Source organism: Lemur catta, chromosome 1, assembly GCF_020740605.2.
Source record: "Lemur catta isolate mLemCat1 chromosome 1, mLemCat1.pri, whole genome shotgun sequence".
Taxonomy (NCBI): domain Eukaryota; kingdom Metazoa; phylum Chordata; class Mammalia; order Primates; family Lemuridae; genus Lemur; species Lemur catta.
This window is the reverse complement of record NC_059128.1, coordinates 112501268-112518853: the sequence shown is the minus strand read 5'-3', so window position 1 is coordinate 112518853 and position 17586 is coordinate 112501268. Positions and strand designations below refer to the sequence as shown.

The window sequence follows — 17586 nt, the reverse complement described above, 5'->3', positions numbered from 1 at the left end:
ACCAGGGCTGCTGGGGGACCCTGGAAATGTGTGGCCAAAGGGACAAAGGGCCCCAGAGCTGAGGGTCTCCTGGGACCATGAGGCCCTCTGGCGTCATCCACATGAGGGGGCCCTGGTGGTGGAAGGAAAATGGGAGTCAGGGGCCCGAGTCCCCAGGGAGCGAGGGGATGCAGCCGGGAATGCGTCTGTGACCATAACTTGGGCAGGAAGAACATGGCATGAGACACGCAGAGCTGAGTGAGGTTCTCCGGGTGGAGCAGTGGTGCGTTGGTTGTGGTGCTGGGGACAGAGGAAGGCGAGTTTTGCCATCAGGTGACCCTGCATTCATCACCTGCTCAGCAAGATAAAGGCAAAGCGTAGAAGACGGAACTTGGGTTTGAAGGAGGACATGTAGACAGGCTGAAGAAGGTGTGTCCTGAGTGGCCCGAGAGAACTCGAGGCTGTGGAGACGTGGAGTTTCCCCGTTTCTTCCAAAGCACGGTCCCGAGCGTCCTGCTCCTCCACTTCGCTGCTTGTTGGTGTCGGGGTCACAGGATGGCAGCCGTCCTCCTACCCCCCACTAGTGGTGAGTCTGGGGTCCCAGCAGCCCTCAGAGTCCAGGCTTGAGAGGCCCCCGACCCGAAGCCTGGGACAGGGAGGGGTCCGGACAGAGCAGGTGGGCTGGGATGGAGCGGCAGGGGCCCAGAGGTCCCACCGTCTGATTCGGCAGCTCTTGGGATTGAGGACTTGGGGGTTGGGGTGTCTGTGGGGATGCCACCTGTGTGGTGAGTGTGCGGGAGCTCTTGAATTCTACCTGTCATTCTTTCTGTAAAACATGATAAAAACATGGTGATGGTTTTCTCATTTCTCAGTGAAATGAGAATAATCTCTTTATCAAGTACACTTCTTTTTTATGGTGTGGATGACAGACAGCTATGCCCTGGTTTCATAGTAAAGTTGGTGGGGGCTGTCTGTGGGGTGTAGGCCTGTGCTGGGGGTATACACGTGTGGGTGTCTGTGGGGTGTAGGCCTGTGCTGGGGGTGTGCTCGTGTGGGTGTCTGTGGGGTGTAGGCCTGTGCTGGGGGTGTGCTCGTGTGGGTGTCTGTGGGGTGTAGGCCTGTGCTGGGGGTGTGCTCGTGTGGGTGTCTGTGGGGTGTAGGCATGTTCAGAGGAGTATGCTGGTGTGGGTGTCTGTGTGGGATGTAGGCATCTGCTAGGGGGTGTGCCCATGTTTGTCTGCATGTGTGTTGACATGGTCAGTCACAGGCAGATAGGAAGCCCCCAGATTTATGAGTCTAGACACAGGGCAGGCCTGGATTCCTGTGACTCACTTCTTCCCCTCCAGCTCGGTCTACCCTATATCCAGCCTCCCAGCAGAAAGGACACACGGAGGAGGAAGAGCTGGTTAGTGAGTTCCTGACAAGCTGGTTACAGGTGAGTTGTAGTCCTCTTTCTAAATCATTGTTCCTTTGGCCAGAAGTTGGACTTGCAGCGGCCCTCACCGAAAGGAGCCTCACAGCCAGCCTAGGTCCTCGGGCACCCCAGGGTCTCCAGGCATCCGATGGAAGGTGAGGGCTGCCCAGAAAACGTCAGCGTGTGTCAACTGTCACTGCAGTTTCAAAGCCCCCTCCAGGCTCCCTTAATACATCATGTTTCCTGAGTGTTTTAAGGGAAAGCCAAGTAAAGACATGACTGTGTTCTAAACTCAAGCAATTCACAGTAGCCATGGGGAAGTCATGCATTCATTTACCAAGTATTTCTCTGATTTCTGCAATGTCCCAGGCTCATGCTTATCTCTGGAGGTTGAGGGAAATAAGATTGTGGTCTAAGTGGAAAAAGACAGGCACTGTAGGGTTTTTTTGTGTTTTCTTTTTGTTTGTTTTTGGGTTTTTTTGAGACAGAGTTTTGCTCTGTTGCCCCAGCTACAGTGCCATGGCATCAGCCTAGCTCACTGCAGTCTCCAGCTCCTGGGCTCAAGTGATCCTCCCACCTGGGCCTCCCAGAGTGCTAGGATTACAGGCATGAGCCACCTCACCTAGCCTAGGTACTCTGTTACCACTGCATCAAACCTGGGGAGTGGCCTACGTAAACAGGAGACATGGAGGGCTGAGCCCAGGACCCAGTGAGAGTTGCTCTCAGAACCCTGCCTCCATCCCTGGTTCTGTCACCCTGAGCCCTCTTCCTGTTCATGTTGGTGGGGGTGACCCTGGGCTAAGCCATGGTGTTTATGATGGTCTAGGACTTGGTGACCTTCAAGGATGTGGCAGTGGAGTTCACGCAGGAGGAGTGGGCATTGCTGGACCCTTCTCAGAGGACACTGTACAGAGACGTGACACTGGAGAACTGCCGGAACCTAGCCTCACTCGGTAAGCCCATCATTCCTGCGTCCATTCTTGTTTTTGTTTTTCTTTTGAGACAGAGTCTCAAACTCCTGAGCTCAAGCAATCCTCCTGCCTCAGCCTCCTGAGCAGCTCGGACTACAGGTGTGTGCCACCACGCCCAGCTAATTTTTCTATTTGTCTTAGAGATGGGGTCTCACTCTTGCTCAGGCTGGTCTTGAACTCCTGACCTCAAGCAATCCTCCCTCCTCAGCCTTCCAGAGTGCTGGGATTACAGGCATGAGCCACGATGCCTGACTCTTATTTCTTTATTATATTAAAATTCATGGAACATAAAATTCGCCATTTTAAAATGTATAATTTGGTGGCCTTTAATGTAGTCACCGTGTTATACAACCATCAACACTATCTAATCTCAGAACGTTTTCATCACCCCTAAAAGAAACCTCCTCCCCATTAAGCAGTCAGTACTCATTACCTTCCCCATCCATTCTGCCAGCAAGTACTAATCCCCTTTCTGTCTTTATGGATTTGCCTGTTGAGAACATTTCATATAAATGAAATTGTAAAAAAATGACCTTTTGTGCCTGAATTCTTTCATGTAGCATCATGTTTGAAAGGTTTAGCTATATTATAGCGCTCCTTTTTATGATTGAAATAATATTCCATTGTATGGGCAGGCCAAATTTTGTTTATCCATGTATCAGTTGGTAGACATTTGGGTAGTTTCCACTTTTTGGCTATTATGAGTACTGCTCTATTTGTGTACAAGTTTTTGTTTAAACCTCTGCTTTCAGTTCTTGGGTATACACCTAGGAGTGGAATGCTAGGTCTTCTCTTTCTATGTTGAGGTCTTTGAGAAACTACGAAACATTTCGACAGTAGCTGCACCATTTTATACTTTCCCTGGTACATGAGGGTTCCAGTATCCTCCACATCTTTCTTTCTGATTGTAGCCATCCTAGTGTGTGTGAAGTGATAGCTCATTGTTTTGATTTGCATTTCCTCGATCCCTAATGACATTGAGCATTTTTCGTGTATTTGTTGACTATTTGTGTATCTTCTTTGGAAGACTTCCAAGTCCTTTGCCCATTTTTTAATTGGATTATTTGTCTTTTTGTTGTTGGGTTGTAAAAGTTCATTTTATATTCTGAGTACTAAGCCCTTATTCAAAATACAATTTGCAGATAGTTTCTCTGTGGGTATCTTTTCTTTTTCTTGAATGTGTCTTTTGGGCACAAGAATCTTAATTTTGATGAAGTCAATTTATCTAGGTTTTCTTTTTGCTTGTGCTTTTGGTGTCATACCTAAGAAACCACTGCCTAAGCCAGGGTCACGGAGATTTACCCCTGTGTTTTCTTCCAAGAATTTTCCAAAAGTGTTAGCTCTTACATTTAGGCATTTGATCCATTTTGAGTTAATTTTGCATATGATATGGAGAAAGGGTCAACTTCGTTCTTTTGAATATGTATGTTCAGTTGTCCCAGCACCCTTGTAGAAGAGACTGTTCATTCCCCATTGATAATCTTGGCACCCTTGTCAATAATTATTTGACCATGGACACCAGAGATTATTTATCTATTCTCAATTCTATTCCGTTGGTCTGTATGTCTGTCCTTATACCAGTACATTATCTTGACAATCATTGCATTGTAGTAATTTTTGATATCAGGAAATGTGAGTCTTACTACTTTGTTCTTTTTTAAACTCTTTTTTTGTATTTGGGAACACTTGCAATTCTGTGAATTTTCAAATCAGCTTGTCCATTTTTGAAAAAAAAAGCTATTGGAATTTGGTTAGTGATTGCATTATCTCCGTAGATCCATTAGGGTAGTATTGTCTTAACTATGTTAAGTTTTCCAATACATATCTTTCTGTTACTCATTTTTAATTTTATTCTGTTGTGGTTAGAGAGGATACTTTGTATTTTATTGTTTCTAAATTTGGTGAGACCTGTTTTGTGGCCTGACAAACAGTGTGTCTTGGAGAATGCTCCATGTTCATTTGAGATGAACGTGTATTGTGTTGCTGAATGGAGGGTTCTTTAGATGTCTGTGAGGTCTAGTTAGTTGATAGTATTTTTTAAGTACTCTATTTCCTTGCTAATCTAATTAGTTGTTCTATCCATTATTGAAAGTGGAGTATTGATGTCTCAAACTATTATTATAGAACTCTATTTTTCCTTCAATTATGGCAGTTTTTAATTCATATGTTTTGGAGCCTTGTTGTTAGATACATGTACATTTATAAATGTTACATTTTCTTGCCGAATTGATCCTTTATATAAAATCTCTGTGTCTCATAGTAATTTTTGTTGTATGAAATATCTTTTGCTATCAACATACTTGTGTCTTTGGATGTAAAGTGAGTCTCTGATAGGCAATATGTGTAGCTGGTCCTTGACTTATGGGGTTATGTCCCAGTAAACCCATTGTAAATTGAAAATATCTTAAGTAGAAAATGCATTTAATATACCCAACCTACCAAGCATCATAGCTTAGACTACCTTAAACATGCTCAGAACATTTAACATTAGCCTACAGTTGTGTAAAATCGTGTAACATGAAGCCTGTCTTATAATAAAGTGTTGAATATATCATGTAATTTATTAACTACTGTACTGAACATGAAAAACAAAATGGTTTTATGGGTACTTGAAGTATGGTTTCTACTGGATGTATATGGCTTTTGCACCATCATAGGGTCAAAAAATTGTAAGTTGAACCATCATAGGTCTGTAATTGGGTTATTTTTTAAATCACTTCAGCCAAAATCTACCTTTTAATTGAAGAATTTAATTCATTTTCATTTAATGTAATTACTGTTAAGATGGGCTCTATTTCTGCCTACTTATTATTTGCTATCTACCTGTTTTCTATTTGTTTTCTATATGTCATGTTATTTTTGCATCTCAGTTCTTCCATTATTGTTTCCTTTCATGTTAGATATTTTCTAGGGGACTATTTTGATTCCCTTCTCATTTCTTTTTTTGTTTTTTAGTTATTTTCTTCATGGTTGCCCTAGGGATTTTAGTTAACATTTTAATTTATAAAAATCTAGTTTGATATTAATATCAACTTAGTTTCAATAATATGCAAAAACTTGGCTCCTATATAGGTGCATTACCCACTTTAGTTATTTTGCCAAAAATTACATCTTTATGCATTGTGTGCCCATTAATATAGATTTATAATTATTGGTTTATGCATTTGTTTTTGAATTGTGTAGGAAAAAAAAAGAGGAGTTACAAACCAAAAATATACTGTCAGTGACTTTTATTTTTACCTCTGCATTTACCTTTATCATTTGTCTATATGGATTTCAGGCATTATACATTGTCCTTTCATTTCAGCCTGAAGGTCTCCCTTTAGCATTTTTTGCAGTGTAGATGTTCTAGGGACAAACACTCAGCTTTTGTTTATGGGAATGTCTTCATTTCTGATTTATTTTTGAAGGACAGTTTTGTCAGGCATAGAATTCTTAATTGACATTTTTCTTTTAGTACTTTGAATATATCATCCCAAATGCCTGGTGGCTCCATTGTTTTTGAGGAGAAATTGGCTGTCCATACATTGACTGCCACACTAGGAAAAAAAAAAATTCCCTGGGGCCACAGTGTTTTATTAAAACAAAATGATCCTTTCTATTGTTTTTTTCTTATTGTTTTCTGTGCATGAGTTATGTGCAACACAGTCCACATTTTTAGAATTAAATTGTCAATTATAACAATAAGAACATCAACAAGTAAGATTTTCACAAACTAACTGCAAGTTTTTGCTTCACAAAGCCCCGGGGTTAAAGCTAGCCTGAGTTAAATACAACTCACATGGCAGTCAATGTGTTAATCTTACTAAAGTTCCTGTGTACACAATGAGTCACTTCCTTGTTGCTGCTTTTAGGCTACTGTCTTTCTCTTTCAATTTGATTAATACTACCATTGTCTTTCAGTTTGATTAATGTGTGCTTCAGTTTGGGTATTTATCTCTTTGAGTTTATCCTACTTGGGTTTATTGAGCTTTTTGCATTTGTATATTTGTGGATTTCATCAGATTTTGGAAAGTTTTTAGCCATTATTTCTTCAAATATTCTTTCTGTATCTTTTTCTCTCCTCTGCATCAGGGGCTCTCATTGTGTGCATTTTGGTGTGATTGATGGTATCCCACAGGTCTCTTAGGCTCTTTTCTTTTTCTTTTTCTTTTTTTTTTAGTTGTCTTTTTGTTCTGCTTTTCAGACCAGATAATATAAATTGCCGTATCTTTCATGGTCAGTAATTCCTTCCTTTGCCTGCTCAAATCTGCTGTTGAATTCCTCTTCTGAATTTTTCATACTTTACAACACAAATTTCTTTTTATAATTTCTGTCGCTTTATGATGTTTACTGTTTGATAAGAATTTGCACTCACAGTTGCCTGAAGTTTTTTGTATGTGGTTTCCTGTAGATTCTTTGAACATATTTAAAATAGTTGATATATTTTATTTGTCTAGTAAATCTAATATTTGGGTGTCCTTGGGGGCAGTTTCTACCAATTTCATTTTTCTTTTAATGGGCCAAGCTTTTGTTTCTTTGACAGCCTCATAATTATTTTGTTGAAAACTGGACATTTGGAATATTATAATACAGCAATTCTGGAATCCGATTTTTCCCCATCTCTGGGGTTTGTTGTTGTTGCCTCTTGTAGTTGGTGTGTATATATCTTCAGTGATTTTTCAGATCTAATTTTGTAATGTCTGTATTTGTCATGTGTGGCAACTGATATTTTTTTTCTCTTAGCTTAATGGTCTTGTAGTGATATGTCAGATACTTCTTTGAAGGCCTGGAACCAAAAAACAAAACAAAACAAAAAAACTGCCACTCTGTTCAGGTGGGGCTCTGTGTGTACACAGGGACATGCCTTCAAAACTTAGCCAGGGACTTTACAACTCTGCCTTGGCCTTCTCCTCCTGCTTGCACAGAGATTGGAGGTCAGCCAGAGGTGAAGGCTTGCTGCCTTCTCAGGTGCACATCCAGCCCCAGGGATGTGCTTGACATTCTACGTTCCTGGGAATATGGGAAAGCTTTTCAAAGGCAAACATCTTTTCCCTTATTTTTCCTTCCAGGCTTTTGGTTAATCTCTGCTTCTACTCTTTTCTCTGGTCTCAGGTAGTACTAACACATTTGCCTTTAAATGTATTGGTCATATGTGCCCCAGGTAGCCAGCTCATCCCTCCAAAATTTGGAGTCTGATAAATAAAGGCAAGCCATTTGAGCCAGTCTTTCAAGGAGCCACCAGATAGATCAGAAAAAAACAGCCACAGAACGAAGTCTGTTTTTCTCCCCCAGCCCCAGTGTTAGGAATGCAGGCTGCTGTCTTCAAGGTTGCAGCCAAAGGAAAGGAAAGAAAATGAAGCCAGAGTCAGTTAAAATGTCATGGAGCTCTCTTACCCAGATTTGGGGGGTTTTCTTCATTAGACATTCTGTTGATTGCTGTTAGCTTGTGATAAGTTTTCAGGGTTCCCATTAATTTGATTCTGAAAGTTTTTGCCAGTTTATTCACTGTTTTTGCAAAGAGGATGGCCTTTTGAAGTTCTCTACTCCACCATTTTCACTGACATCATTTCTCACAAGTCTTTCTTAAGCACCTCCATGTTCCTAGGTCTGTGCTGGGGTTTGGCAGTACAAAGATGAATGAGACAGACATGTTCCCCACTCTCATGGAGCTGTCTGACACCCTCCTTGTGAACTGAAGATCTGTTTCTTGCCCTGACTTTATATTCTCCATGGTTAAAATTTTTGGGGCGTCTGAAGTGTGTACTTGAACTTAGGCATGGGCTTCTGGGACTGTTTATGCCCTATCACCCTGAATATTGAGTTGAGGATGCTTGCATTTTTGTTCCTTGTGAGAGTTACTATATTTTCTAGAATTTAGGTGTAATTCTAACATCTTAAAGGTGTAGTGCACCTAAAGTCACATTTGGCAATCTTCAGAAATGTTGGCTGCAGTTTCGTGGAGTTGCTTGTCCCTGACGCTGGTCTCCATCATGTGTATTTTCTCTATTAATAGGGTGTCATGTTGACAAACCCAATCTGATATCCCAGTTGGAACAAGACGAGAAGGTGATGACAGAGGAGAGAGAAATTCTCCCAAGCACTTGTCCAGGTGAGCTCCAGGTAGATGTAAATTCTTATGAAGAATATCTCTGGCCAGTGACTCGGGGTGGGGGGGGAGGGGTGTCAGGAGTATTGCATTATTTAATGTCAATCAGGGAACTTTTTAGAATTACCCTTGTTCTGACAAAGGTGGACAAGAACATTGGTATGAACTTCCTCATGTGCTTTTTTCTTTTTTTTAACTCTCTGTTCACCATCTCATATTTGACCTTGGCCTCAGAGGACAAACAGAAGACACAGTTCTTTTCCTTTTAAAATTTCAGTCCAGTTCCTTACCACTGTGCGTTCCTGATAACTCCTTCTTTTATCAATCTTTGAGCAATCTCAATTTTTCTAGAATCCCTTTTTTAAATTAATAATACCTAAAAATTTTCATAACCAAATCCTGTTCATTGCAAACCTGCTCAAAATCCTAGTCCCTTGGAGTCTGCTTTCACTCACGCGTGCAGTTTAATGTTTCTTTTCTTCATCAACCTAAATTTCTTTGCAATTTGTTTCAGATGTGGAGACTGTACTTAAAGCCAAATGGCTACCTCCTAAGAAGCATGTTTTTAGAAAAGAACAATCTAAAGGTGTAAAAGCGGTAAGACTGACATGTATGATTTCTGGTTTTCCACGGTAAGAGAATGCCATAAATTCAGAAAGGGCACAAAATAACCAGGAGAGTCATTAAAAGAAAGTGCCATTTTATACTCCAGAAAGCAGTGTCCCCAGAGAGGCACTGAAACTTGGGAATTTAGAGAAAGGTATGTTAGTTCCAAACTTGTTTCTTCACTGAGAGTTCCCACAGGTAAATGTTTCCCTAAATGTGATTCAGGTATTGACTGTTTGAAACACAAATTTGTCCTAAATTTATCATAAAATGTTTTGTGACTATAATAAGGATTTTTGGCCAAGCATCTGTCTTTTTTAACTTCCAAAGAGCTCAAACTGGGCAGAAACCATCTATAACCACTGAAAGTAGCCAAAACATCTATTATAATAATATAACAGAATTCCTGGGAAAGAGAATTCCTATGAAAGCATTCAATATTAACAATATTTTGAATTATAGTTATCATTCATCTCTTAACCAACAGGAAAGAAGTCATCCTGGAGTGAAACTCAATGAATGTAATCAGTGTTTTAAAGTCTTCAGCACAAAATCTAACCTTACTCAGCACAAGAGAATTCACACTGGAGAAAAACCCTATGACTGTAATCAATGTGGAAAGTCTTTCAGCAGTAGGTCTTACCTCACTATTCATAAGAGAATCCACAATGGGGAGAAACCCTATGAATGCAATCACTGTGGGAAAGCATTTAGTGATCCGTCATCTCTTAGACTGCATGTGAGAATTCACACCGGAGAAAAACCCTATGAATGTAACCAGTGTTTTCACGTCTTCCGCACTAGTTGTAACCTCAAAAGCCACAAGAGAATTCATACAGGGGAGAATCACCATGAATGTAATCAGTGTGGGAAGGCTTTCAGCACAAGGTCCTCCCTTACTGGGCACAATAGCATTCATACAGGGGAGAAGCCTTATGAGTGTCATGATTGTGGGAAAACGTTTAGGAAGAGCTCTTACCTGACACAGCATGTGAGAACTCATACTGGAGAAAAACCCTACGAATGTAACGAGTGTGGGAAATCCTTCAGCAGCAGCTTTTCTCTTACTGTGCACAAGAGAATACATACCGGAGAAAAACCCTATGAATGCAATGACTGTGGGAAAGCGTTTAATAATCTCTCAGCTGTTAAGAAACATGTGAGAACTCACACTGGAGAAAAACCCTATGAATGTAATCAATGTGGAAAATCTTTCACTAGTAACTCTTACCTTTCTGTGCACAAGAGAATACATAATAGGTGGATATGAATTTCTGTGGGAAAGTGCTCACTGATCGCTCATCTTTAAGACAACTTGAGAGAATTCACACTGGATATATAAGTTATCAGTCACAGCATAACAAATTACCCTCCCCAAAATGCAGCTTCAAACAACAAATATTTATTATCTCACAATTTCTTTAGGTCAGGAATTCATGAATGGCTTGGCTCTGTAGTCATGCCTCAAGATCCCTCATGAGGTTGCAGTGGAGATGTGGGCCAGAGTTGCGGTCATCTGAAGTCTTTACTGTTAAAGGCTCCACTTCCAGGATGGCTCATTCACATGCCCTGAAAGTTAATGTTGGTTGTTTCAGGGGACCTGCAGTTCCTCACCATGTAGGTGTCTCCACGGGGCTGAGTATCTGATTTGGCAGCAAGTTCCCCCTAAAGAAAGTGACCCAAGAGAGGGTCAATACAGAAGCCTTGATGTCTTCTATGAACCAGCCTCAGAAGGACATATTTTCACTTCTCTCCTTTTGTATTGGTCACACACCAATCTTGATACAGTGTGGGGGAAGACTACGCAAGGTATGAATGCCATGAGACAAATCACTGGGAACCACCTGGGAAGCTTGCCATTAAATCAATGAAGAAAAGCCTCCGGCTCACCTTCATCCTTTTAATCTAATCAATGTGAAATAGCATTCAATAACTTCTCTGTTAATTTAGTCTGGAAAGAAAACTTAATGAGTACAATCTTCATGGTAAAGTTTTCAGCTCACACTCCTACCCTAATGTGCCCAAAAGATTATATACTATAAAAACATGAAGAATAGAACAGCTATAGGAAAGCCTTCAGTGATATCTCCAGGGATTCACATGAGCATTCACACTGAGAGAGAAACCCTATGAAGGTCATCAGGATGCAAAAGCCTTCAGGGACACTCATACCTTACAGTGTGCACAGGAAATCACCCAGCAGACAAACACTTATAAAAAAAATGTGGAAAACCCTATAGCAAAAGTGTTCATATTACTGAACAGAAGATAGTGAGGTCCTCTAGCTGCAGCAACTATGGGAAAGCGTTCAACGTTCTCTCAGTTTTTAAGAGATATGACAATTAATTCTGGAGAGAAAGTCCCATTGAATGTCATCAGTATTGGAAACTTTCCATTTTTCCACATGTACTAGGAAACTTGTGGGAACTCACACTGCAAACAAACTTGCAGATATAAAGAATGAGAGAAAGTCTTCAATGATGCTTTTTTGTTAGGAAAAATATGAAAATCCCTGGATGTAAAATCTGTGAGTGTATGTATCAATTTTGGAAAAATGTTCAATGATTCTCTCTTGTATGGAGGAAACCCTAGAAAAGCACTCAGTGTTGGGACACCTCAGCCCACCTCTTTTCTGAGTGGCCACAAGGTAATTTATACTGGGAACAATGAGTGTGGGATTAGTGTTATCCATGTCTCATTTGTAGGTTGGGCCACTAGGTCATTAATTGTTAGTCTTTTTGTTTTAATATAAACATTCATGTCTATAGTTAGTGCCTAAAATAAACCTTAACTTACATTCATTCCATAATTTTAATGCAATATATTTGTTATCATTTACTCTTTAAGAACATCTATACATTGTATATTCAAAAAGTTATTTTTGAGTAGTTCCTGGGTGATTTAGTTTCTCATGACAGAAATTAGACATTTATGATATAATTTTTTCTAATTTAATGGTATTTTTGTCAGAGTATCTGGGCTTTATGATATTGATTTTTTTTTCTCTTTCTATCGTAGTGTGGCAAATGCTGTTAGCTTCTTTCTCAATGTCCATTATTCCTGTTTTGTTCAGGTTGTCTGTGAGCAGTACTGAAAATACTCAATCTTCCAGGCTTTCCTGAAGCCCAGACAGGCTTTGTCCCACTCTACTGGCCATGAGAAGTAGGTAGAAGCCATGTGGGGGTGGTGAGGGAAACACCATGTGGTTTCTTCTCACTTGCCATGTGTTCATTTTATCCATTCTTTCCCTTGGCCTCAAGAGTTTGAAAAGCTATTTTTTTGACCATGATGACAAAAACCACAGTGCAGCAAAAAAAAAAAAAAAATCACAATGATCTAGACTCCCCAAAACCTGCGACTGCCTACATCAACTCTGAGTTGTTTATTCCTAGACTTCTGCTTCCATGATTAAAAGAAACCCCCAACTGGTTGAAGCCAAATTGATTTGTTGTTTTTGAGGTGGTTGTCTGTTAACTCCCAGCTGAATGCAGTCTCCTAACTGGTAGACCTATCAATTAGTCAAATTTTATCCATGTTTTATGTTTCCTTGAAAACAGTGTATATTCTGTGATATTTGGATATAGGGTATATGCACATTAATGCAGCCTACTTGTATTTTCAAATATAGTACATATATTTAGACTTTTTTTCTCTTGACCTTATTTAGTGGTAGAGGTGTAGTAAAGTCTTTCATTATGATTATGGATTGACATATTCTTTTTGTAATTCTGTCATTTTTTATTTATATATTTTGATGTAATGTTACTAGGTGTTTACAGGATTAGGTATTTTCTTGTGAATTGTTCCTTTTTACATAGAACCCATATATTTACGTAGCAAAATATTATAATGCATTAATAAATGGTCAGACATTTATATGGCACTTCCAATAGACCAGGCACTTTTCTAAATGCCATGTGAGTATTCACTAATTAAGTACTTAGTAAAAGCATACGTTGTGTACTGTTATTATCTCCAGTTTACAGATGAGAAAACTGGTATAATAAGTTCATTCCCCGAGATCTCTGGCCAGTAAACAGTAGAGCCCAGATTTAAACCCAGTCAGTCCATGCACGTAACCACGAGCCTATTTATTGAGTACATTCCATGTGCTGGGTGACATTTTGCCATTGAAGCACTTCATTTTAATGAAGGAGGGGCACACTATAAAAAAAATTAGGAAAATATATTATAAATGTTACACAGAAAAGTAAAACATCTTAAGAGAGGTGAGGGGCATTGGGGACTTGTGATTTTACATAGGATAGGAAAGGAAGGCCTCTCAGTAAGGGGAATTTGAGCAGAGACCTCAATGAGTCATATGGGTCTGCATTGGAGAGAGCAGTCTTGGCCATGCCGAGTCCTACGACAAGAAGGCCAGTACGACTGGAGTAGAACAGGGGTGTGATAAGGGAGTGACAGAAGATGATGAGGTCAGAGATGTGGTGGATCCTCATCTTGTTAGGTTTTCTGGGTCACTGTTAGGACTTTTCCTTGTTTTTTTGTTTTGTTTTGTTTTCTAGTGAGTTGGCATATCCGTCAGAGTCCCAGCAGGAAACAGTCGACAACCTCAGACTAGGACAGTTCAAGTAGAGTTTCATGAACGTTCTACTCACAGAGTTGTGGCAGGGGAACCACAAAAGGCTGTGCAGTATACCCAGGAGCTGGGACGGGCAGAGCTCTGTTGACACCCCTAATCCTGAACAGACAAGAGGGAGGAAACCACTGAGATCTGGAGACAGATGGGGAGAGGGCTGCATTCCAGGAGCTGAGAGATCAGTCAGGGGTAGCATCCAGCCCCAGGTTCTCCTGCAGGAAAGAGCCAGGGTCAGACCTCTCTCTCCTTCATCCTTCTGTCTCATGCATGGGCTCCCCCTTGGCTAAACCCAGCCGGGAGCCTTCAGGCAAGGAAGCCCACTGGTGTCATTCACATAAGCTAACCTCCCTAGGTTTTCAGGGCAGCAGGGTAGAGGAAGTGGATCCACTAGGGGCAAAGGGAAGAGACCCGGTATTGGTCACCCTTTTCATTTCTCAGAACCTAACGTTGCCCCTCACCTGGGTGAAAAGTGCATATCCCTGACCAGGAATTCCATCTACTGCTGTACTTCCCGAAGTGCTGTCTGTGCACTGATACTCCCACCTGAAGCCTAGAATAGTTGCCACCACCAGGGCTCCTCACAGAGGATGGAAGATGGGGGTGTTGAGGGGAGACTACAAGAAAAAAAAAATGGGCTCAAAGGCCTGGTTCCCAGAAGGAGAACACTTCCATCAGGAGACACAGGAACATTCCCGTTGGACTTGAAGCCCTGACTGCTATGAGACCACACAAGGGAAGAAGTGGTCATAATGGCATGGGTAATTAATCCTACCATCTGGAGGATACGGGGCCACTGTTACACAATGAGGGCAAGAAGAAAACATTTGGCATTCAGGTGATCCATTGAAAGTCTCTTGATACTCTTTCCCCAATTTTGATGACAAGTTCAGCATCTGCGTCCTGAGAAGAGTGTTGAGACCCCTTCAGCATGAGGATGTGGAACAACCCTCCAGGTAAGCCACTTAGGCAAGAACATATGATCTATATTCTATAACAACTTGCTGTCACAAAATTTAATTTTTAGAGGAAAATAATTAAGAGCCTCTACAAGGAATTATTCACAGCACACAATAATAAGATTACTGGACATGCAAAGAATCAAGAAACTTCTCAGTTGTGAATATGCAAATCAATAGAAGCAGACGCAGAGGGCCAACTCAGCTATTGGAGTTAGCAGACAAGGACATTAAAATAACTATGGCTAATATGTTAAGAAAAATAGGCGGAACCTTGGCAAACCACAGAAAGTGAAAGACAAACTGCAGATCTTCAAAGCAACCAAAGAAAAAGGACACATTGCTCTCAAAGGAGCAATGGTAAGGCTAAAGATGACTCCAAAGGAGACACTGGTGGCAAGAAAACAATGACATCTGGCCTCTAAAGGGTTAAATGGGAGGGGCAGGAACAGGTGGGGAGACTGCCCATCTAAAATTCTATAAGCTAAGAAAATAGTCTCCAAAAATGAAGAAAAATGAAAGATACTTTCCTGTGGGAGTTTTCGTTTTTGTTTTTGTTCTAAGCTGAAAGAAGTAACAGTATAACTGCACTTCAAGAAATGTTAAAGGGAATTCTTTGGGCTGAAGGAAAATGACTCTGTGTGGGCATAACTTAACCCCAGGAATTAAGATCACCAGGAAGCATAAAATGCAAGCAAATATAAACGAATAATGGCTGTGTAAAAACAACCCTGTATAGTTTTACAAGTTTTATGTACATCTAAACTTTTTCCAAATAAAATGCTTTGAAAAACACATTGATCTGATCCCCCAGAACTTAGAGGTGTTGGGAAGCCCTGTGAGAGATCCCTCACTCCACCCCACAAAACTAGAGATCATGGGAGCCCCAGAGGTGACTCTCACAGTTTGTGTCCAACAGTAGAGCCCACAGAAGTCCTAGTAAATGACCACCAGGACCCCCGCCCCCTGCCCTGCAATATTAGAGACAATAGGACCTCAGACAGCAAGTGTCATCTCCAAACACAAAAGATGGGGTCTAAGCAAGCAAGACCTTTTCTTGAAGTACTCTTATTTGCTTTCCTACTCAAATGTCAGGGCATCAGTTAGTCCTTCCCTAATGTCCTCAGTCTTTTTTCACTGCCCGGAGAGTTGAACTGAACAAGGGAAGTCACTTTGTTACATTTATTTCTGGTTCCAGAGTTTTTGTGCATCTTTACACATATACATGCTCTGTGAAGAAGCAAACAATGATTTTCTCACACTTTGGAACATCTTGAGGAAGAGAAGGGAGTAGTATTAAAAATGATGACACAAGAATAAATGGGACGGATGGTATTCCATCCTACAAATACCTGCTGAAGATGGAAATGAAGTATTTCAAGGGAAGGTGCGCCGGTTAGGTTTGCATTTTTTCCTTTGAAACAGAGTCTTACTCTGTGGCCCCGGTAGAGTGCAGTGGCATCATCACAGCTCACTGCAGCCTCAAATTCCCAGGCTCAAGTGATTCACCTGGCTCAGCCTGCCAACAAGCTGCAACTACAGGTGTGCACCACCACACCAAGCTAATTTTTTTCTATTTTTTGTAGACATGGGGTTTCCCTCAGGCTGCTTTCAAAGTCCTCAGCTAAAGGGATCCTGCTGACTCAGTCCCCCAGAGTGCTAGGATTACAGGCGTGAGCCACCACACCCGGCCCCAAAAGATTCTTTAGAAGTACAAACTCATGGCATGTGATGAACACTTACAGAAACTTAAAGATAACCTGATGTGAAGTTATGAGTGGATTTGAGAATGTTTGTGATAGAGTGTGTGTGTGTGTGTGTGTGTGCGCGCGCGCGCGCGCACGTGCCCATGCTCCTGCTGCTGCCTTCTGTGGGCTGGAGAGACTCCTTTGCCTTCGGACACTCTGTTCTTTTCTACTCACTTCAGGCTTTGCCATCTCTGTCTTAGCCCAGGTCTGCCCAAAAGAAATATAACAATGTGCCCCAACTATCTCAACCAGGAAGACAATATCCACTTCCCCACCCTATAAGTTCATATGCACCCAATCAGCAGACAGGTTTCTTGAGCCCTATGTTCACCAAGCCACCTTGAAAAAACCTTAGCCTGAAAAATTTTGAGGACCATTTGAAAAATTTCCACCTCCTCCCTCAGCTTCTTCCAACATGAAACTCTTTGCTACAGACAAAACAAACCAAAGCAGAAAAAGAACATGCCCTACAAAAAGTATACTTTTGAAAAAATACATTAAAGTAAACAAAATGAATGAAACTCATTTTTAACATTTTTTTATTTAACCGAAGTGATACAAATGTGTTTAACAAAAATACAATGTACATCACATTGATGACTAAGAAATGACATATCCAATTTTTCATCCTGAGATTCAAATATACAGTGTATCACACCCACTTTTACCTTATCTCAAATTTTTAATCTTGGCTGCAGATACTAAGTGCATGTGTTACACAAAACATCATCATGGGAAAATTAAATTTGATCAGCTATGCTTCCTATGAGTGTACATTTCCTAAGATGGACAATCCCCAAATGAGTTTTAACCATCGCTATGGTGCAGAGAGAACACCTTAAGTGTTCCCGCAAGGGGACCACCTGTCCATGGATGGAATTGACTTTACAGCCCAAAATGACTCAATCTCAAAGGTTCGAGAGGAGTGACACAGCATGTCTCAACTTCTGAAGTGTCTCCAACATCTCAATTCCCAACGTGCAGTAAGATCTCCACAGGGAGACAAACCAGGAGAAGGAGGTGTCCATGGTGTCGAAACCGAACACCTGCTTCTCATTTGGGACATGATGTCCATCTCGTTCTCCTTTCAGGCATCAACATCCGACAGCTTTGGAAGAGACACCATCACACCGTGGTCTTTGGCACACGATGGACCTTGGGGAAAACTCTGGGTCCTCGGCTGGGCAAGGGAGTCAGAGGTCTGAGGTCAGAGCCTAGCAGGGAGCC

At 41.1% G+C, this 17586-nt stretch overlaps 1 protein-coding gene across 1 annotated transcript; it reads left to right on the top strand.

The window, feature by feature from the left end:
• The first annotated feature begins 399 nt into the window (after positions 1 to 399).
• ZNF558 (zinc finger protein 558) lies at positions 400 to 15406 on the top strand. Its single transcript, XM_045548211.1, has 6 exons — positions 400 to 565; positions 1326 to 1414; positions 2220 to 2346; positions 8360 to 8455; positions 8967 to 9049; positions 9546 to 15406. Exons 1-6 carry the CDS (start codon positions 535 to 537, stop codon positions 10326 to 10328), a joined length of 1209 nt encoding a protein of 402 aa, XP_045404167.1. The 5' UTR covers positions 400 to 534; the 3' UTR covers positions 10329 to 15406.
• Positions 15407 to 17586: the final 2180 nt, after the last annotated feature.